The sequence below is a fragment of the Typopeltis vanoorti genome, chromosome 11, assembly GCF_054136105.1.
Source record: "Typopeltis vanoorti isolate ZY-2024b chromosome 11, IOZ_Tvanoo_1.0, whole genome shotgun sequence".
Taxonomy (NCBI): Eukaryota; Metazoa; Arthropoda; class Arachnida; order Uropygi; family Thelyphonidae; genus Typopeltis; species Typopeltis vanoorti.
This window is the reverse complement of record NC_143559.1, coordinates 75,717,233-75,736,810: the sequence shown is the minus strand read 5'-3', so window position 1 is coordinate 75,736,810 and position 19,578 is coordinate 75,717,233. Positions and strand designations below refer to the sequence as shown.

The following is a 19,578-nucleotide window of genomic DNA, read 5'->3' as shown; positions in this document are numbered from 1 at the left end:
CTGTCTTCTGAGCTTCTCATATCACCAGCCTTTTAGTTCAACATATATGGCTGGCAGGCAACCAACCAGGTAATCACTTCATGGTCACTCTCACCAACTGGAGAGAAATTTGACACCTCATTTATAATAACATCCTCTGATGAGATGATCAAATTCCAGACCTGCAATCCTTGTGTGTGCAAATTGCCGTAGGTAGTTATCTCTCAAAAACAAAAGAAACTAATTTTCTTTACTTCTGGTTGTTATTTCATCATTCCAATCTACATTGCCATAATTAAAATCACCCATAATGATCACCCTTTTCCTATTTGCTACTATACATTTCCTGGTCTATAGCAACATCCAATAAAGTATTTCATTCTATTCACCTCTATCTCACACCACACTGCCTCAAAACCGCTACCACTATTTCTTCCTAGCATCTCTCCCTTGTATGGACATAAAAATACATCATGCCCTTCCTTCTCTATTCCTGTCAGGATGTCATCCTCATCCAACCATCTATCACTTATTCCAACAATTTTTGGGTGAACAAACTCAATCAATGCAAAATTTCATTTCTCTTGTTTTTGATACTTCTAGCATTCGTATACAAATATAACAGTTCATTCCTGAATCTGTAATAAGTTTCACTGATACCACTTATTAGATGTGATTTCTCCATACTTTCCACGAGCCATTTCTTTTTCTCCTGAGCCTTCTTCAGGTCCTTCCCAGAACCCAATAGTTTTCCCTACATCCAAGGTCATTGCTTAGGTTCATTCTCTGCAGTCCTATTCTCCCTTCCAGCAACAGTAACGCATCACAGTTACTTAAGCACTATTTTTTGTGAAGAGAGTAAATTAAAAGAAACAGATAAAAAAATTAGTGGGGCTGGTAAGAAAGAAATCAGTCAAAACATTAAACTAGTTCTGTGAAAGAGTAAACAAGCCAACTTTAACACACAGATCTAAATAAAAGTTCACAGAAATAAAACAGTTGATCAAAAACTGGATATACAAATATGAGAGTTTGGGATACTTTATATTAAAAATAAAAATATACAAAATGTTCAATGTATTTCATTCAAGTTTTTAACATTTAAAGCGATAGTTTAAACACAATAAAAGCCAAAACACATTACTCTGTGTCTGACTCTCATTTTTTTAAATTCAGTTTTTAATTATGATTACAGGATGTGATGCAAAATCTAAAGCAAAGGCCAAAAATATGAATAAAGGATTATTATTTGTTTGTTTGTTTTTATGCAAAAGCTAGAAATATTATACATAAATTCACTTGCAGAAAAAATTTATCTCAGAAGCAAATAATACAAATGAACCTCTGCGATTAAACATGTCAATATTATGTGAATCGAATCTGATTCAAAATTAATTTTTTTAAAACAATGAGAAAAAATGAGAAACAATGAGAATAATGAGAAAAAATTTATCTCAGAAGCAAGTAATGCTAATGAACATCGGCGATTAAACATGTCAATATCATGTGAGTCAAATCTGATTCAAAATTAATTTTTTTAAAACAATGCAGACAATGTGTACGATGAGATTCACAGAATCTGAATTTGCTAAACTTCAAAGTGATAATGGGTATATATATTTAAATCAATGGAAATAACAGCAGATAGAATGATTGTTGAAAAAGCCATGAGTATTTCCAAAGTAGGTATTCATTTATAGTTTCTATCATGAAATCAGTATGGCATGGAGAGCAAAACTGCATGTGAGTTAGACCAGTGAAATCAAAGCTGTACACTCATGTGAATTTTAATATGATGTACAAGAAATTCTCTGAATATCTTAATCAACCTAAATGAAGTGCATTCTTAAAGGATGCCCAAAGGCCAAATAAATAAATTTTAAATTTAGTAAATTTAAAAAAATAATATTTAACAGTTTCTTTTAATAAATAAATAATATTTAGTTTTGTTTATTGAATTACAAAACAATTCAATATTTACAGGAAGTATTTTACTTTTATGTAGAATATTTTTTTAAATAAAAAGTAAAATGATTTTTTTTACATAACCCCATCCCTAGCCCAGAATGCTATGGAAAAAGTTAGTAACCTTAAATAATGCTATTACTATTTAAAAATGTGTAACCAAGAATGTAAATGTGTACAATGACAGAGCTAACCTAAGGTATAATAGTATAAAAGGTGTAATAAGTATAGCCACTTAAATATAATGGAAAAGATAAAAAAAGCTAGCGACTACTTAACTATTCTAGTTTGAAGGTTTCCAATAATTCGATAGTTTGGCAGATGGATAACTGATTACTATATAAAAATTCATGAAACAGATTAAGCGAAACTGCAGTTTAAATTACTATTTTGACTTACCAGCTTTCTGTAGATGTTCATCATGTATGTAAGTACAATGATCAGATGACAAAGGACAACCTTGTGGATGATGATTGAAAAACCAACAAAATTTTATTTTCAACTTTGGTTGGTACTTTTTTTTCTTTTTTCCCTTCTTAATAGCCTCTGGGATCTTATCTTTGAGGGGAAATGTCAACATCACATTTCCTTTGTTGACTGTAATAAAGCAAACAATATCTATATTTTATTTTGCTGCTATATACAAAAACAGAAACTTACATCTAAATTCAGGTAATGTTTTCTGAATGGATTACAATACATCTGGTTGGACACACCACTAACACATATAAGTTTGGCAATTTGAACATCACCAAACAGCAATAAATTAAAGATACCGAGAAATTATATATATATACGCAGTTTAATCCTTTATCCAAGTGTAAGCAAACAAAGTTTGCACCTGAAATATAATCAGGACTAGGTCAACTCTTATAAAGAAGCAAATGACTTCACATCACTTGCCTTAGTATCCCATAATGCAAAGCACATATCCTTATGGGTATGTATAATGCTATGCATTATGGGAGGGGTAACTACCCAGACAGCTTTCGACCTTTATTGAGGCCTAGTCAGTAGGAGACAGTCCCAGAGGTGATAATACTAAGTGACAATTGACATTTATGTCTTTAGGGGTGAAGCAAGATGCTTTTCATATTCCCCGCTATCTGTTGTGGTCACAGTGAGGGTAAAATTTATGAGCAGATTGCTCGCCCTGAATGGGCATGGAGATTATGCATCGCTATGGGATGCTAATATAGCTTTTGGTCTTCTATATTTGAATATGTCCGTTGGATCGTATGCTACGGCTTGCTGAACCAAATCGTTGGGATGTGTGGACGTCTTTAGGAAAAACTTGGTTGCTAAGGATTGTAGAAAAGAGAAAATATAGGGAATATTTGTGTCTCTGTGGAGTTGATTGTTTCTAACATACCACGGGGTGTTCAGAATCATTCTCAAGCACTTGTTCTGCACTCGCTGTATTTTGATAATGTTAGCATTAGAGGTGTAGCTCCAGGCCGGAGAGGCATAGGTGATTATAGGATGAATTGTCATCTGGTATAGTTGCATAATAAATTTAGTTTAATCCTTTGGTTGGTACTTTTTTGGTATAGTTGCAATTTGATTCTGTTGCTGAGCTATGGCTTTGATGCCTTTGTGCATGCAGACTTGGTGTGCTGATTGAAAGATAGCTTTTGTTCGAGAATTACACCCAGTAATTTGTTTCTGTCTGCCAGGGAATTTTAGTATTGAATAGTAACACATCGCCTACAAGAGACATTGGCCTTTTTGAGAAAAGAACGGCTGAGCTTTTCTGGGGGTTGACTTCCAATCTCCACTTAGAGAACCGAGAACCAACCCTCCAACTTTAGAATGTTTTCTTGAAGCTTTCTGGTAATGAAATGGGGTCTGAGAGATCTGGTTAGTATTGCCGTATCGTCTGCATACAGGGCCAAAATGGAAGTCATTGGATTGTACGGGATGTCTGACATGTATATAGAGAACAGCAATGGAGCCAGTAGAGATCTCTGCGGCACTCCAGCAAAGATGTGGCGCTGGGAAGATGTAAAACCCGTTGATTTTTACTTGGATTGATCTATTCTGAAGATATGAATGGATTAAATGAACCATTTTTAGTGAGGTACCGGCTGAGATAAGTTTGTGCAGGAGTCCAACATGCCAGATTTTGTCAAATGCTTTGAATAAGTCTAGGAAAACAGCGCCTGTGCACTGGCGCCAGTTGTAGCTGGTGGTGATGTATTCGACAATTCTGTGGATTTGCTGGGTAGTACTATGGTGTTGCCTAAAACCAAACTGTTCTTTAGGGAGGATGTTTAGGTCATTTACTAAGGTTTGGAGTCGTGAGAGGATGACCTTCTCTGCAACCTTACCCAGATTTGAGATGAGACTGATTGGACGATAATTTTGCGGTAGGTGTGGGTATTTGCTTGGCTTATGTATAGGAATTACGTCAGCCAGTTTCCAGGTGGAAGGAAATTAGTGAAATCTTAAGATTGCATTTATTATACTGGTCAGGTGCACTACTGCTTTTCGGGACAGAAGTTTAATCACCCGATTAGTAATGCCGGCTGGCCCAGGAGCTTTTTTGTTCTTTAATTTGTTAATAATGTCATATATCTCATCAGGTGATGTTGGTGCAATATGGTCAGTGCTGGTGATAGGAAGTTTGAGTGAGTGTCTGATCTTGCTGTGAATCTTATATATGTGGTCAAAGTCAAGGTTTCCATACAAAGGCCTGCATTGCTCCTCTAAGTTGCATGCTATAACTTCTGCTTTGTCTACATCTGTGTGAGCAAGGCCCTGGTCAGAGAATATTGGGGGGGGAAGGGATCTGTCTTTGTTTTTGATATTTTTCAATAGTCCCCAGATGGAGTGATCAGTAGGTGAAATGGAGGATAACTTTTCATCCCATACTTGGTCTCTTTGAGCTTTGAGTGCATCTCTTACTGTCCCATTTAATCTGTTTAGATTTATTTTATCTTATGGTGCACACGTGTTACGGAATCTTTTCCTAGCTCTGTTTTTGTCTCTGATCAAGTTCATGATGTCTTCAGGCAAATGATCTGGCGAAGGAAGCTACTTTTATAGCAGAATTAATTTGTTGTGTGAGATTTGTAACTGCAGTTTCTACTTCTTTTGTGCATATGTGAGGAACAGGTCTAATATAATCCTTGAGTGCTGCTGACAGTCTTTCTCCGTGCAATATAGGAGTGAGAAGGAGGACAAGGTATTCTTGATTTCCCAGCTGTAGTAGAATTGGACTGTGATTGGATGATAGTTCATCCATAGATTATGATGCTGTATTGAAGTTTAATATCCTGCAGGATAGCTATATCCAGGATGTCAGCAGTGCTGAACGTACTGAGATGAGTTGGTTCGGTGGGGCCTGCCACAACAGCGTTGCTTGATCCTAAGTAATTGGAAAGGATGCAACCATTCTTGTTTGTGGTTGTACAATTCCACGCAGGATGCTTGGAATTCAGATCCCCGGCAATAATGGTGGGCTCTCTGATGCATAAGATGGCATTTAGATCAGAGTGAAGTAGAGATTTTTGGGGAGGGTTGTAAGCTGAGTAGATTTTCAGTTTGCCAGCAGAGCTGGTGACTACTTCCACTCCTGTGATCTCAAGGTTAGTGGTTGAAGGATTGCTCACAGAGTGGTGCTTAATGTAGTTTTTAATGAAGATGGCAGTGCCGCCACCTCTGTGGAGTAGTCTGTCATTTCTGTATAGGTGATAGCCCCTTATTGTAGGATTGTCTGAGGGTCTTAAATGAGTTTCACTGATTAAAATAACATCTGGTTAATACCTATATGTGAAATCTCGGTGTTCCAGAATTTTGTTTTTGAGGCCATTTGCATTCCAAGCAACTATCTGAAGAGATGCTGGAATGAGTTTGTTACTATTCACCTGCGTTTCACAAAGAAATCTTTTAGTGGAGGTTTCAGTAGGGTTTGATAGGCTGAAATTTTGTAGCATGTTTGCTAGTGAGGCCATAATAACAGCTGTTAGGTTTTTAGGTGCTGTTGGTTGATTTTGTTCTGGAATTGGTCTAATTGTACGAGTCACATCAGCATAACTTCTTGTTTGCTTTTGGGTGTCTCTATTATTGGAGGTCTCCGACTGTGGCCGCTGAGTCTCCGGTTTTGATGTCTGGGCCTCTGATGTTCTTGTATTGTAGGAGGAGGGCTGATTGACTGCCTCCATCCGTCTGTTCTTTGGGTGCTGAGTACATCCTTTGTAGTTCGCAGCATGAGGGCAACTGCAGTTGGCACATTTGGCCAAGGTGGTCCTTGGCTTTGTGCAGGTATTAGTTGGGTGGCTGTCTCCACATTTTAAACATCTATATTCTGCTCTGCATAGATTCTGGGCATGGCCAAACTTCTGGCACCTGCCCAGAAGATGATCTTTTACGGAGTGGTTCCAGTGTGGCCACAGACTGTTTTTAAGTTGTAGATATCCTTGTATATTTTATGAATCTCAACAAGGACTAATGGCATGGGAGTCGTGTCTGCTTTGTACATTCTGCTGACCTTGACTGGAGGCAGATCCTGAGAATTTAGGTCAGCAGGCTATTTCTGCTGTGTCAATGTCTTCACAGACACTACGAAGGACCACTTTTAAGTTTTTTTCGGAGCTGAGCGCAAAGGTATGATACTGGATGCCTCTGTCGTCCAGCTCTTTGGTCAACCTTCTATAGTCTGTCACTGTTGCCGGCTGGATCTTTATGCCTTCATCCATGTTTTTGGCCTTAATGAAGCCAATATGCAGATTGGACATTGTGGATCTTAAAGCTGCCCACTTATGCTTTTCTCTAAGGATGATCGGAGGCACCTTTTCTTTGGGAGAAATAGCGGCGTCCTAACCCTGAGAATCCTGTTCCATTTCAGTATTGTCATTGTGCAGTTCATCTGTTGTTCTTCGCTTTTTGCATGCGCGCACTTCTACAAAGTCTGAGGGAGTAGAAGGCACCGATTCTAAATGATCTTCAGCGACAACATCTGAGACACATTCGGGGGGAAACGTGTCATACAATTTCACTTTTCCTGGCCAATTATCACTCAGCAGCTTTCCTAGTCTGAGGAATTCCATGTATACTTTCTCGAATTTGGTCTCATTCAGAAGTTTTGCCATTTCAATAATTTAAAATGTGTTAAGACACAGATGGAGAAAGAGTAGAGATTTCTCAGGTGTCCTGAGCAGGTAAAGATAATCCTGTGGACTTTTGAGGGTTCACTAGCAAATCCCGTAGACACTCCTAGGTGTCTACCAGCAATAAAATGTCACTATAAGAAACAAAGGCGATACTAGTGGCAGTAGGCCTAGCGTATCGCCCTTGTAATTACAAATGACTTACCTGGATAAAGCACTATGGAAAATAAAGTGACTGTTTATGGTAGCAAGCAATTAACTACTATTACTAATGAATAAGCATAAATAAATTGCTAAAAACATATCAATCAAATTCACAATTCATCATCAATAATACACGACATGAAACACTAACACAATCCGCCATCTTTTCCTCACCTGCCAGGTGATCTAAGGTTGAAGTAATGCAGAAGTCATATTTTCATATACGAGTTGCCAAAAGGCGTCATACCTTGTTATTAAAATACTCTGGATTAGAGATAGCTGTTGGAAGTTTTTTCACTTGGTTATACTATAAATTAAAGATACCAAGAAGTTATATACTTGGTTTAATCCTAAAGGGTAGTGACCTTTCCCATAATCGACATACCATGGCATCTTGAAAAATGTGGCAAGATGTCTGCGACAAATAGGCCTATATATGCCCGAAGCCCGCAATCTGAATCTCTTTATCCACAGCTCATCATAAAGCATGTTTTAAGTGGTGTTTCTATCTATAAAATTTGGACAAGACACGAGTGAGCTAACGTGCTCTTTACAGATGTAAGTCATTTTAGTCTTTCCTCTGATTCTAGATGACACTTGATCTGGACTGAAATTATTACCGTCACAAGAAAATATTCTTGATATGGCAATGCTGGGGTTATGGTGTGGGGAGGCATTATGCTTAATGGATGCACTGAGATACAACTGGTGGAAAAAGGAACTATGATGGTGAATGATATTGCAATGAAGTTCTTCGTCATGTTCAATTGTTCCGTGGTGCTGTAGGCAAAGAATTCATTTTTCTGTATGACAATGCCATGTCACATTGTACATGAGCAGTGGAGATACTTCTGAGACCAAGGATATTAATTGAATTGAGTGTCCAGCTCTCTCCAAATGGATGCACTGAGTTCTATGGGATAGATTTCTATCCCATAGAACACATTTGGGACACAATAGAGAGACACATTGTTGCTTGAAATTCTCCTCCAGAAAAACAAACAAGTCCTTATCCTTGTTGCGAAGGAGGAACATGCCAGTTTGCCTCAAGAGCTCCTGAATCACTTGGTGCTAATGATGGTACAATGTTGTGAGAGCTGCATCGCAGTTCAGGGTGAACAAATTCCACACTGAAATGTCTCTCCACAGTTTTCTGTAAGCAGTGTATATTAATTCCTTAACTACATTCTTAGGAAATTTGTAACTTTTGCCAAAAACAAATTGCAATTTAATTTCTATGAAATTTATAACAGTTTTTTTGTGTAATATAATTTATTAGTATGCTGGCAATAAATTTATGTACACATTTGCTATAGTCATGAAAAATATTTCATATACAGGTAAAAATGTAGTCTGTCCTTAGCATTTGGACACCAGTGTATAAATGTGACATAATACAGCATGACACCAAAACACAATCCTATCTAATTTCCCAGAAGAAAGAACATGCTTACTCTCTCTCTCTCACTTATGAACAACATTCTGCTTGCCAACCAGGATCAGTTTTTCTCTTTTAGGGTTGGCCTTTACACCTAACCTATCCTGTTACAAACATATCACATCCCGGATTCTTCAACATCCAAAATACTTAGTATTCTTTTTGTTCTTCCCTTATAATAGTGCTTAATGTATTGAGAAGAGATATTGGCTTAAAAGATTATCCCTTTCTCACTGATTCCCTACAGATGCGTTCCCACATATGCTCTCTGTTGCATCATGTTTTTCCTTTAAGCATTTCCATGGACACTTCCTTTGAACTGGCTACTACCATTCCTCCACTTTCTTCTAATCAAGCACGCACACACACACACACAAATATGGCTGCTAGTGAACACTCATATATAGTTGCACTCCAAGCTTATCAAAACAAACTTCTAATCCTCCTCCATTCTGTATACCCTCTGTTCTTTGAAACAGTTTTCTCCATACTGTTCCTTCAGGGATTGCAGCCCCTAGCTCTTCAAGAAACACATCAACAAATTTGCTTCTTCTCTCTAGTCACATGTCCACCCACACATGGCACTGTCATGTCACAGGTCTTGGGGATCTGTCATGTGTGGGACTAATACACACATGCGCGCACACACACACACACACACAGGGGATCCTCGACATGTGTCGTTTCGACTTTATGGCAGTAATCCCATAAATAATTTAAAAAATAAATTTCGACTTGAAGCAGCGCAACATAAAATTCAAACGTTGCGGGCAAACTTGTTTGTGAGCGCAGCGGAAGAATAGGCCGTTACGCGCCGTTTGTTTGGGAAAGGTGGTATCGCTTGGGTTCCAGCATATATTCATTACATTAGAAGTGAAATTAGACATTATTAAAAGGACAAAAAAGGGAGAAACGCCAATGAACATCGGCCGTGTGTTGAACTTAAGTCGTACCACAGTCGGAACTATTATCAATGATAAAGTTTGCATCCTTGAACACGTGAAAGGATTGGCGCCCATGAAATTGACTGTGATTACGAAAAAACATAGTAGTCATTTTTCTGTACTATACAGTAATTATGTTCTCCCTTTCATTTTCCTATGGCCTAGTTCTGTTTCTTGATATATATGTATGACTTTAGGGCGTTTTAGGTTAGGTAAGTAACTTAGGCTATGGTAATTCCGACTTGCATCGAAAATCGCCTTACGTCGGTCTGTAGGAACAGATCTCCGATGTAACTCGAGGACGACCCCCCTGTATATATAAAACAAACAGGTTGCAAGTTCAAATCCTGCTTCAGGAATGAATGTTTGTAAATTCTTTTTATGAAAACGGTATTATCTTTTAAAAAATAGCCAATTTTTTCTATCCAGATCTTAAGAACTCTATATGTCACCTACTTTCTATTCAACTATTTCCAAATGAAAACTAAATGTAAACATAGTAGCATTCAAAAACTAAAAAAAAAAATTTTTTTTTTAAATGACACATTGGTGTCCAAAAGCTAAGGACAAACTACTTTTTTACCTATATGTGAAACAATGTTTGACTACAGCTAAATGTGTACATAAATTTATTGCCAGCACACCTAATAAATTATATTACACAAAAATGTGTTATAAATTTCATACAAATTAAATTGCAATACATTTTGGGCAAAAGCTACAAATTTCCTAAGGATGTAGTTAAGAAATTAATGTATGGTACTTACAGAAAACTTTGCGGAGAGATATTTCAGTATGGAATATGTCCACTCTGAACTGTGATGCAGCTCTCATCTCACAACGTTTTACCATCCTTAGCACAAGAGATTCAGGAGCTCTTGAGACAAACTGGCTCATTCCTCCTTCAGGACAAAGAAAAGGCCTTGTTTGTTTTCTGGAGGGGATTTCGAGCAGTAACTATGGGGTTGAGATCTGGGACTGCTGGCCACCCTATTCGATTAATATCCTTGGTCTCCAGAAGTATCTCCACTGCTCTTGTATGATGTAATGTTGCAATGTCATCCATAACAATGAATTCTTCATATACAGCACCACAGAACAATCAAACACGATGTTGAAGAACTTCATTGCAATATTGTTCACAAGTCATAGTCCCCTTTTTCCAGCACTTGTAGCTCAGTGCACCTGTTAAACATAATGCCTCCCCACACCATGACCTCAGCAATGCTGTATCTATCCTTTTCAAGAACATTCTTGTGATGGTAAGCAGTACCATTTTTACATCAGATCAACTGTCATCTAGAATTGCAGGAAAGGTGAAATGGCTGTGAGAAGGGAACTGATGGAGTTTGAAAGAGGCATGTAATAGGATAGCATGTTGCAAGCCTAGCAGTTTGGCAAATTGTTGACAAATTGAGCCATCCCGGGTCAACAATCAGTGATACCATACTGAGATGGAATTGCAGGGAGTCCACTGCAAGTACTACTTATAGTGGACGACCCACCACATACACAGAATGTGATCATAGGGTGCTACAAAGGCTAATATGTAAAAAACGACATTCGTCGGCTAATGAGTTGAATGCAGAATTTCAGGCATCAACTGGAACATGAATCTGCATAAAAACTTTCAGAACTGAGGACCATAATATGCAACTCCCACATTACCTGAATCAGCATGCAGCCTCGTCTTCAGTGATGCGAAGAATCACGCTACACCCTCTATCAAGCAGATAGATGAGTGTGGCAGATTCCCAGTGAACTTGTCTGCGCATCTAACACACCCATAACCCCAACTATGCAATTCAGAGGTAGTGGTGTGATGGTATGGTCCTGTTTATCCTAGTTTGGCCTCATATCTCTGTTTGTGGCACCACAAACACTGAACTCCAAGAGGTATCTGAACATTATGGACTATGCAGTGCTTCTTACTTTGTGGTAATGTCTCTTTCTGCAAGCCAATGCACCATGTCGTAAGGTTGGTTCTATAACTGCATGGTTTGTGAATGCGAACATCACACTTGACTGGCCTCCAGAAACCTGATCTCATTCTTATTGAACATCTGTGGGTTGAACTGGAGCTTTGGGTGAGGTCAAGAGACATCTGTCCCACAACAGTACAGGACTTCATTACATGCCTACAGAAAGAATGGCCCAAAATTCCAACTGATCACTGTCACACACTTGTGGAAAATATGTCCCATAAAATTGCTGCAGTACTCGTAGTAAAAGGAGGTCGTACATCTTATTATGGTGGGTGCTATGGCTGTTTGTTCCTCACACTATGGTGTCCGTTGCCTTCTTTCCAAGCAGTATATATAAAGGGGGGGGGGTCTGGAAAGTTCTGATAAACACCTTGAACAAAATTATATTAAAGCAAATGATATAACCACCAGAAGGTGGTTATATCATTTGTGGTTACCAGAAAGTAATCATAAATTACCTTCACAACTTCAGAGTTATGATATAAAGATATAAGAACATAAGTTACATCCTTGTATGTTCTTTCTTGTGGTTAAATCAGTTGTTTTAATATCATTTTGTTCTAGGTGTTATCAGAACTCTCCAGTCCCCCCCCCCTTGTATATATATATAGAACTTAGAAGACATATTTAGGTGGGAAATGAATTTCACTGACCAGCTTATTGGAGGCTTGAAGTGGCTTGAAAAAGTTCGGTGTTCCTGAATTATGAAAAAATAAATTAAAAATTAAAAAATATATAAAACCGATTAAAAAAAAAAATACAAAAAACTGTTAGCTCATCCAAGGTAGAAAATGTACAATATGTTTGCAAATAACCTTTCATGGGTGGGAACAACATATTATATATATATATATATATAATATGGTAAGCCATACTATGGCTAGACTGAGAAATCCATCCTCCTATGTCTCGAAGAACACCAGAGAGACATTGCCTACAAAAGAACTAGAGCAAGTGTCCTGTTAAGCCATGTCCTGTTTTCAGTAAACACAAATAATGAAGGCTGGCAACATGAGATAAACTGGACAGCAACTTCAAACCTTCATATATGCCACAACGAGGTAGAACGCCGCATAGTCGACTCTAAGGAAATTGTTACGGATCCTCATCATATAAACGGTAACCTTAGTTACAATTCACCAGACTCATTCAACTCTGCTATCAGATTTTGGCGCACTTGTGAAGTTACATGTGCACAGATGCCCAACAACAGAACTTTAACACAGACTGTAGCTCCAGTTCAAAGTCAACTGAAGTTTATAACAGTCGAATTTCAGTGACACAATATTTCTTTATAGTGTTTTTTATTTGCTTTCTGTGTTTCTTAATGCCTGAAGAAGTCGACCTTCCGACGAAACATGTTGCGTTGTGAATAAATTTAATTGTTTGTTCTAACTCTCGGATCTAAGTCAGTATATAAAAATATGAATATATATATGAAAGAATGATCATTAACTTGGTTAACATACATATTTTTTAAAAAGAAATGAATGACTAGAACCGAGATTTAAATAAAAAGGTTTTAATATAAAAACACGACTAGTTTTGGCTTATAACAGCCTTCATCAGGTGACATTATAAAAGACAGAAAAAAGAAAAAACACTAAAACACTGAAGCTTAAATAAACTATGAACATCATAGAGAGTCTCTATACATAATTGACATTAAATTGTTGTGGCTGTATTTAAAGCTGTGCTTTCGTTAGTTGTATTGTTAGGAAAGCGTGTGCTAGTAGCATCTCGTGAATGCCAGTACATGATTACAGCTGAATGACAATCTAGGAGATTGTAGCTCAATCATGTAGCTGTAATCATGTACTGGCGTTCACGAAATGCTAGCATGCACTTTCCCAACAATACAACTAACGAAAGAACAGCTTTAAATATATATATATATATATATATATATATATATTATATTATATTTTATATATATTACTGGGGGGTGCTCTTCCCCCCCCCTCGAGTTCCGGACTGGTAGGCCGGTTCTCCTTGAATTCCGATGACTCGAAAGGGGGGTTCTGCCACCCCTGATGTCTACCCCCCCCCCGAGGCCGGTTCTCCTTGAATCCTGATGACTTGAAAGGGGAGTTTCGGTTTCGTCTCTCCGGCGCTCAACTCCCTGAGTTCCGGATTTCTAGGTGGTTCTCCTTGAATTCTGATGACTCGAATTTTGGAGACTCGAAGGGGATTCTCCCCCCCCCCCCCCAAGTTACGGACTGGTAGGCCAGTTCTCCTCAAATTCTGAAGACTCAAAAGGGATCCCTCTCCACTGATAGAATGATGATAGGAAGAGAATGATGCCTCCCAGCATCATTCTCTTCTTCTAATCCTGCACATATGATCAAGACTAATCACTTCCTATCAAAAGAAATTTAAGTTTTCTCTAAAATAGCATTCTCGAGAAGTTATTTACTTATAGAGCATAAAATTTTAGATGACAATTTACCTGTAAAAATATGTTTATGATTGCGTAATAATGTTTGTAATCCTCCACAATGTTGTTTAAGTTGCTGCAGCGAATCCTGGTCCAATTTATCCACCAACTCTTTTATTGTCAACATACCTGAGAGAAAGAGAAGAGAACAACTTCAACTAAAATGTTATAAAATATTAATATTGATAATTCTGTTTATAACTAATGATGGCCTAAACTAAGTGTATTAGGAAAAATCCAGCATAACATTGGTTTGAGCCAGAAGCTGGTGAAACCACTGTACAGTGCAATCAGTACATGCAATTGTCAAGTAACTTATCCTTCAGTAAATGCTTCAAATCCTGTCTCTTTGGAAATAAGTTGGGAACTAGTCTCCACCTATATCATTTGCAAAAGATTATTATAGATGCTACAAACTAGTTGAGAATATGCCTGCAAGGCAGAAATATTTAGAAGGGATTATGGCCAAAATGTTATTGTGCATACATTTAGCTTCTCTGAAATACAGCACTGTTTGCAATACTTATTTCAACATAGTGTATATAATGGCATCCTTGCAAAGGATACCTTAAACTGAAAAAATATAATAAAGCTCCTTCAAAAGAGACACTGATAGTGAGCAAGCAAGAGGTATGTGAAGATTTAATTAAACTTGACCTTAATAAAAAGTTAATGGCATTCTTGACATACTTGTTTAATAAGTCTTGCAGCAGTTCCAAAAGAGTGAAAAGAGAGTAAAACTGTTCCACTTCACAAAGGAAGGTAAAGACTAAGACTCTGGATTATAAGACAGTCTGCATATCTGAAGATGTGGTTAATGTTCTTGGAAAGGTTAGTAAGGATAAGAATCCAGAATTGGGTTAATAATAGCAGCATTCTCTGTGATGGTCAGCATGGGTTTTTTAAAAGGAGATAGTGTTTTAGCATTCTACTTACATATTACAAGATAACAAATGCACTGGACAAGGAAGATGTATATACAGTGGTATGTCATCTTCTTATCCAATGCATTTGTATTTCAATTTTGAAAGGACCTTTAGAAAGTGATAGATGACAACATAAGCATAGCAATATCCCAGAAGAGGAAAGTCATCACTAGTGGTGTGTTACAACGATCTGTTTCAGGGGGAAACTGCTGTTTAACTTGTATGTTCATATACTGAGAGAGGGTTAAATGGGAATATGCAACTGTTTGCACATGATGCAAAGTTGGGAACAACAATGAAAAGTAGAACAGATGTGGTTTTACAGGAGAGTCTGAACTGACTATGTGAGTGGAGTTACTAGTTCAATGTTAAAAGTGTTGTAAATCCTTAAAATTTGGAAAGCAAGGATAGGATTTGTATAGAAGATGGAGGACCATCTTAGAGGAGGTATGCAAGGCTAAAATTGTGAGGATATTACAATGATTATAATGATATGCAGGACTCTTACATACGGACATAAATTATAGCTCTTTTGTATGAGGCTTCGATCAGGCTGTATTGTGTATGTTATTATGACCCTTTCCAGTGTATCCATGAGGATATACTGTATTTTGATTTTGCAAGATGCTTACTATTATTAATTAGTTTTGCTGTTTTTCTCCAAATTTTCTCAGAATATTTCTATGTATATGGTATTCATTTCTTCCTCTGCTGTTTAGATCCCTAACAAGTACCAACTTTTCCTTTTTCATTATGTCATCAGCTGCATTCTCTAATGACATGAAAACGACACTATTACTACTTCATTAAGTTGAATGATGTTTGCCCATATCATTCAACGTAATACCGCTTGCCATTCAAGAAGATTATCCTCTAGTTTAGTATTGAATACTGCAGCTACTCCTTCCTTTTCCTGATCATCGCTGCCTGAATATAACATCTCATATTTGTTAGAAGAATCTCACCTGTTTTTATTTTCTTTGTTTCGGTAACCAATTATGTTAATGTAGCGGTTCTCTAATTTTTCTGCCAGTTCAACATCTTTTCTGTTGATACATCTTACACTGATGGTATACCTGTCTTGATTATATTGATATTGAGTTGGAGTATCTTCCAGTAGCTGGCTGCTCACCATTTGCCCTGGTTCACTGATAAAAACAGTGGGGATGGGAAGCTTGTTTAAATGGGCACTGCCCCAGCCAGCATGACATTTCATCTTGTACTGACATCATTGTCTTCTGAAGTCAATACAGAATATTTGGTTGACTAAATCCCCAATCACTAGCACATCCTCATGCATTCAGTATCCAGGTAGATACCTACTAATAGTGTGTGTCCTAAGAAGGTGAGGACTGGATATCGGGTTGCAAGACCTGGTCATTTCTTCATATTCCTTAAAAGACTATGTGGAAGTCTCCTCCCAGTTATCTAGTTATGACTCTAAAGTGACCCTGGGTACAAGAAAGATTGAGGAAATGCAATATGCAGCCTCAGGGACAGACAAAACATGGATAGAAGGGGAAATACAACTGAGACATACACATTGAGATTTTTAATGTGGAGGATATATATATATATATATAGAGAGAGAGAGAGAGAGAGAGAGAGAGAGAGCAGGAGATCATCTCTAGAGGCTGTATAAGGAAGATGTGAGCAGGTATTTTGCATGGAGAGTGGTTGCTGAATGAGAGTGGGATGAATGCAGAAATGAATGGGTTAAAGGTATACAGTTTGATGTTGCTTTTGTGTGAGTGAGAGTGTGAACCTTCTGCATGAGTCTTTTGATTCCATAGAGGTCTGATGTTACTAATCATAATAATAAAAACATTCTTCTTTATAAAATTGTCTGTTAAGAAATTTGCTAAATGGGAAAGCCATAAAAATGGAATTACAGTATATTGTAATAAAGCTAAAGAAATTGTATATCATATCAATTCTGCTTTCAAAATTGTTACCTAATGTAGTAGATGCCTTTGTTACAGAAAGAAATGACAGGTGGGATATGTCAAACATGGCATTTCACTGAAAAAATTCTGTGAAATGCTATGTTTGCATATGTCCCCAATTTCAGTTAAATGCATTAAGTTCATAGTGTAATTAAAAAAATCACACTATGAACTTAATGGCCAGATTACAGATTATAAAAATTTAACTTTGATAATCCTTATTATACAAGATCATAGCTAATATAGTTTTATGTTCAGTGATAACTGAACAAAGTTACTTAGCATTTTTTAAAAATATTTAATAAATGTTTAATCACATTTAATGACTTAAAAATGTTCATGTGATTAGACTGGTCTAATACGTATATTCAATGTATACTATAACCTTTGATAAAACAAAGACATAAGTAACTTATTCAGTGGTCAGTTAATTGTTCATAGCAAACTTCACAACTGAAAAAAGAACTTTCATATCTTTGATTTTTCTTTTAATGGCTCATAAACCAAAAAAAAATTAAATGATCGCTGATAAAAGTGATTTATGATATGCTGTTGACAAAAATCAATATTTTAAATTAAAAAACAATGTTTGATGAAATGTACATTAATTAGCATATTAGACTGTATATTTATTTCTTCTTCATACATCACACTGTCTAAAAGCATTATGTCTACCAATAATAAAATGCTATCAGATGTATATCATCGTAGAGCTTATCCACTCATCTCTTAGAAAAAGGGAATGCTTTCATCTTTGAAGTTCTTTAAAATTCACAATATATTTCAGCACCCCTTGTTTTATAAAGGAACAGGTAAGAAGCATCCCCCACCCCTTCTGAAGTTTCTCGGTATCCAGTCAGTAAGAGCCTCAGATGATCCTCTCATACGCATAATTGAACATCATCATCATCATTTTATCAGTTCTAACAATTTAAACTACCATTCATTAGCATTTTAACTTTACTGATACAGTGGCATTTTCCATCAGTTATCTAATTGATTCTTAAGAAACAACTATCCCTAAAGCTTGTGCTCCATATTAGCTCCATGTTGTTGTTTTTTTCCTCCCTTTCTCCTGCTTATTTTACCTGAAGCAAAAGCTGACCTATTCAGCCTGTTCTTAAAAGAAGAGAAAATAATAAAATAAGGAAGGGATGATAACTGCCATTTCATCATCATCCTTCCCTTCAAATCTTCTAAGGGATTAATGAAATTCCTTAGTACACAGATCTTAACATGCTTAGGAAGTGAGAGGTGTGTGTGGTGGAGGAGGAGGAGCAGGAATCTTTCACAAATATCATCAAGCTTGAATAAATGTAATGGAACATATTCAGAAAAACTCATGCAACTGCATGTAATATTTTATAGGCTTTTGGTGTGAGTATCATAAAGGACTGATCATTTCCTTGCCTCTTTGACAAAATATGAATTCAAATCTTTCCAAATAAGATGTGTCATTCTTCCTAGTGCATCTGGAGACACTCCCTTCAGCTGCGATGCACAACTCCTTCACTTTCTTTGAAATCTAATAGAATGCATGCAATAACTAATATCCTAGTGGTGGTCAGCAGTAGATGGTGTTGGTAGATGCGGTCATTTGGTTGATTGAGTGGTAGAGACAGCGTTGTAGAGCAGGTGCCCTCCCTCGATGAGTCTTTGGACTCCCTGGACGTGTCAAATAATAATAATAATAATAATAATAATAATAAAAAATCCTTTGATCAATGAACTGTAAACTTCTTTGGTTGACTCTGTTCTGTTCTGATTTTGAGACTGAAGGTTTCGGATATTATTTGTATATTCATTCTTCAAAAACTTCAAAATTCTTCTGTAATTGGAAATATATACTGAACAATTCCAATTAATTAATCGTATGTGGAGATGCATTAATGTTAAATCAGAGAAAAACATTAACAAGAAAATATTGCAGTTCAGAAAAGTGCATTAGGGGAGAACTGGCAAAGAATAAGATGAGTTTAGACCAAACAGGAGAAGACTTAAGTTTTACCTTATCACAAATAATGAGAAATCAGGAAAATATAAATTAAATATAAATAAAAATTTTAATTAAGTGAAGCAATACATAGCTTATACTTAAATTGCAAGTCAGTAGTTAGAATTGATGGTGTGGATATAGAATTATTATTGGTGTGTAGATAGATGGTTTGATATTAAATCAAGCAAAAGCCAGACTAAAAAAGAAGTCTATCCACTGTATAGACCACATTACTCAGGAAAGTGATATTAAACCATCATCACCTTCAATAAATCTGTTTCAAGTCATCAAGAGTCATTTAATCTTTTTTTTTTTATATTTTTATTTTATGCACCCACAAAAAAATCTATAAGCAATAAAAAGACTATTAAAATAGGCAGTAAAACAGAAAACACAGAACTGCATGCATTCCTAATAGTATAGCAAGGCTTAGATGTCAGGTACTGTTCATGTTATCATTTATTTCATATCTTGTGTTCTCCAAATATGCCAACTGGAAATCTGGTAGCTTAATAAATTATCTAGTTTATTTTGATCTTATATGATATGATCGGTTAATATTGTGAAATAAGTCATAATATGCATTTTTTGCATATGAAAGATTGCAAAACCTATATCAGTGTGGAGGGGTTCATGAGCAAGACAGT

At 36.6% G+C, this 19,578-nt stretch overlaps 1 protein-coding gene across 2 annotated transcripts in view; it reads right to left on the bottom strand.

The window, feature by feature from the left end:
* The window catches only part of LOC150101754 (putative tRNA (uracil-O(2)-)-methyltransferase), a 178,146-nt gene that overhangs the window by 32,023 nt on the left and 126,545 nt on the right, over nucleotides 1–19,578 (bottom strand). For both annotated transcript variants that reach the window (XM_090400446.1, XM_090400447.1), the window contains exons 10-11: nucleotides 14,076–14,192; nucleotides 2,344–2,541 (exon numbers count right to left, since the gene is read on the bottom strand). In XM_090400446.1, coding sequence (XP_090256572.1) covers nucleotides 2,344–2,541; nucleotides 14,076–14,192 — 315 coding nt within the window. The remainder of the gene's footprint in view (nucleotides 1–2,343; nucleotides 2,542–14,075; nucleotides 14,193–19,578) is intronic.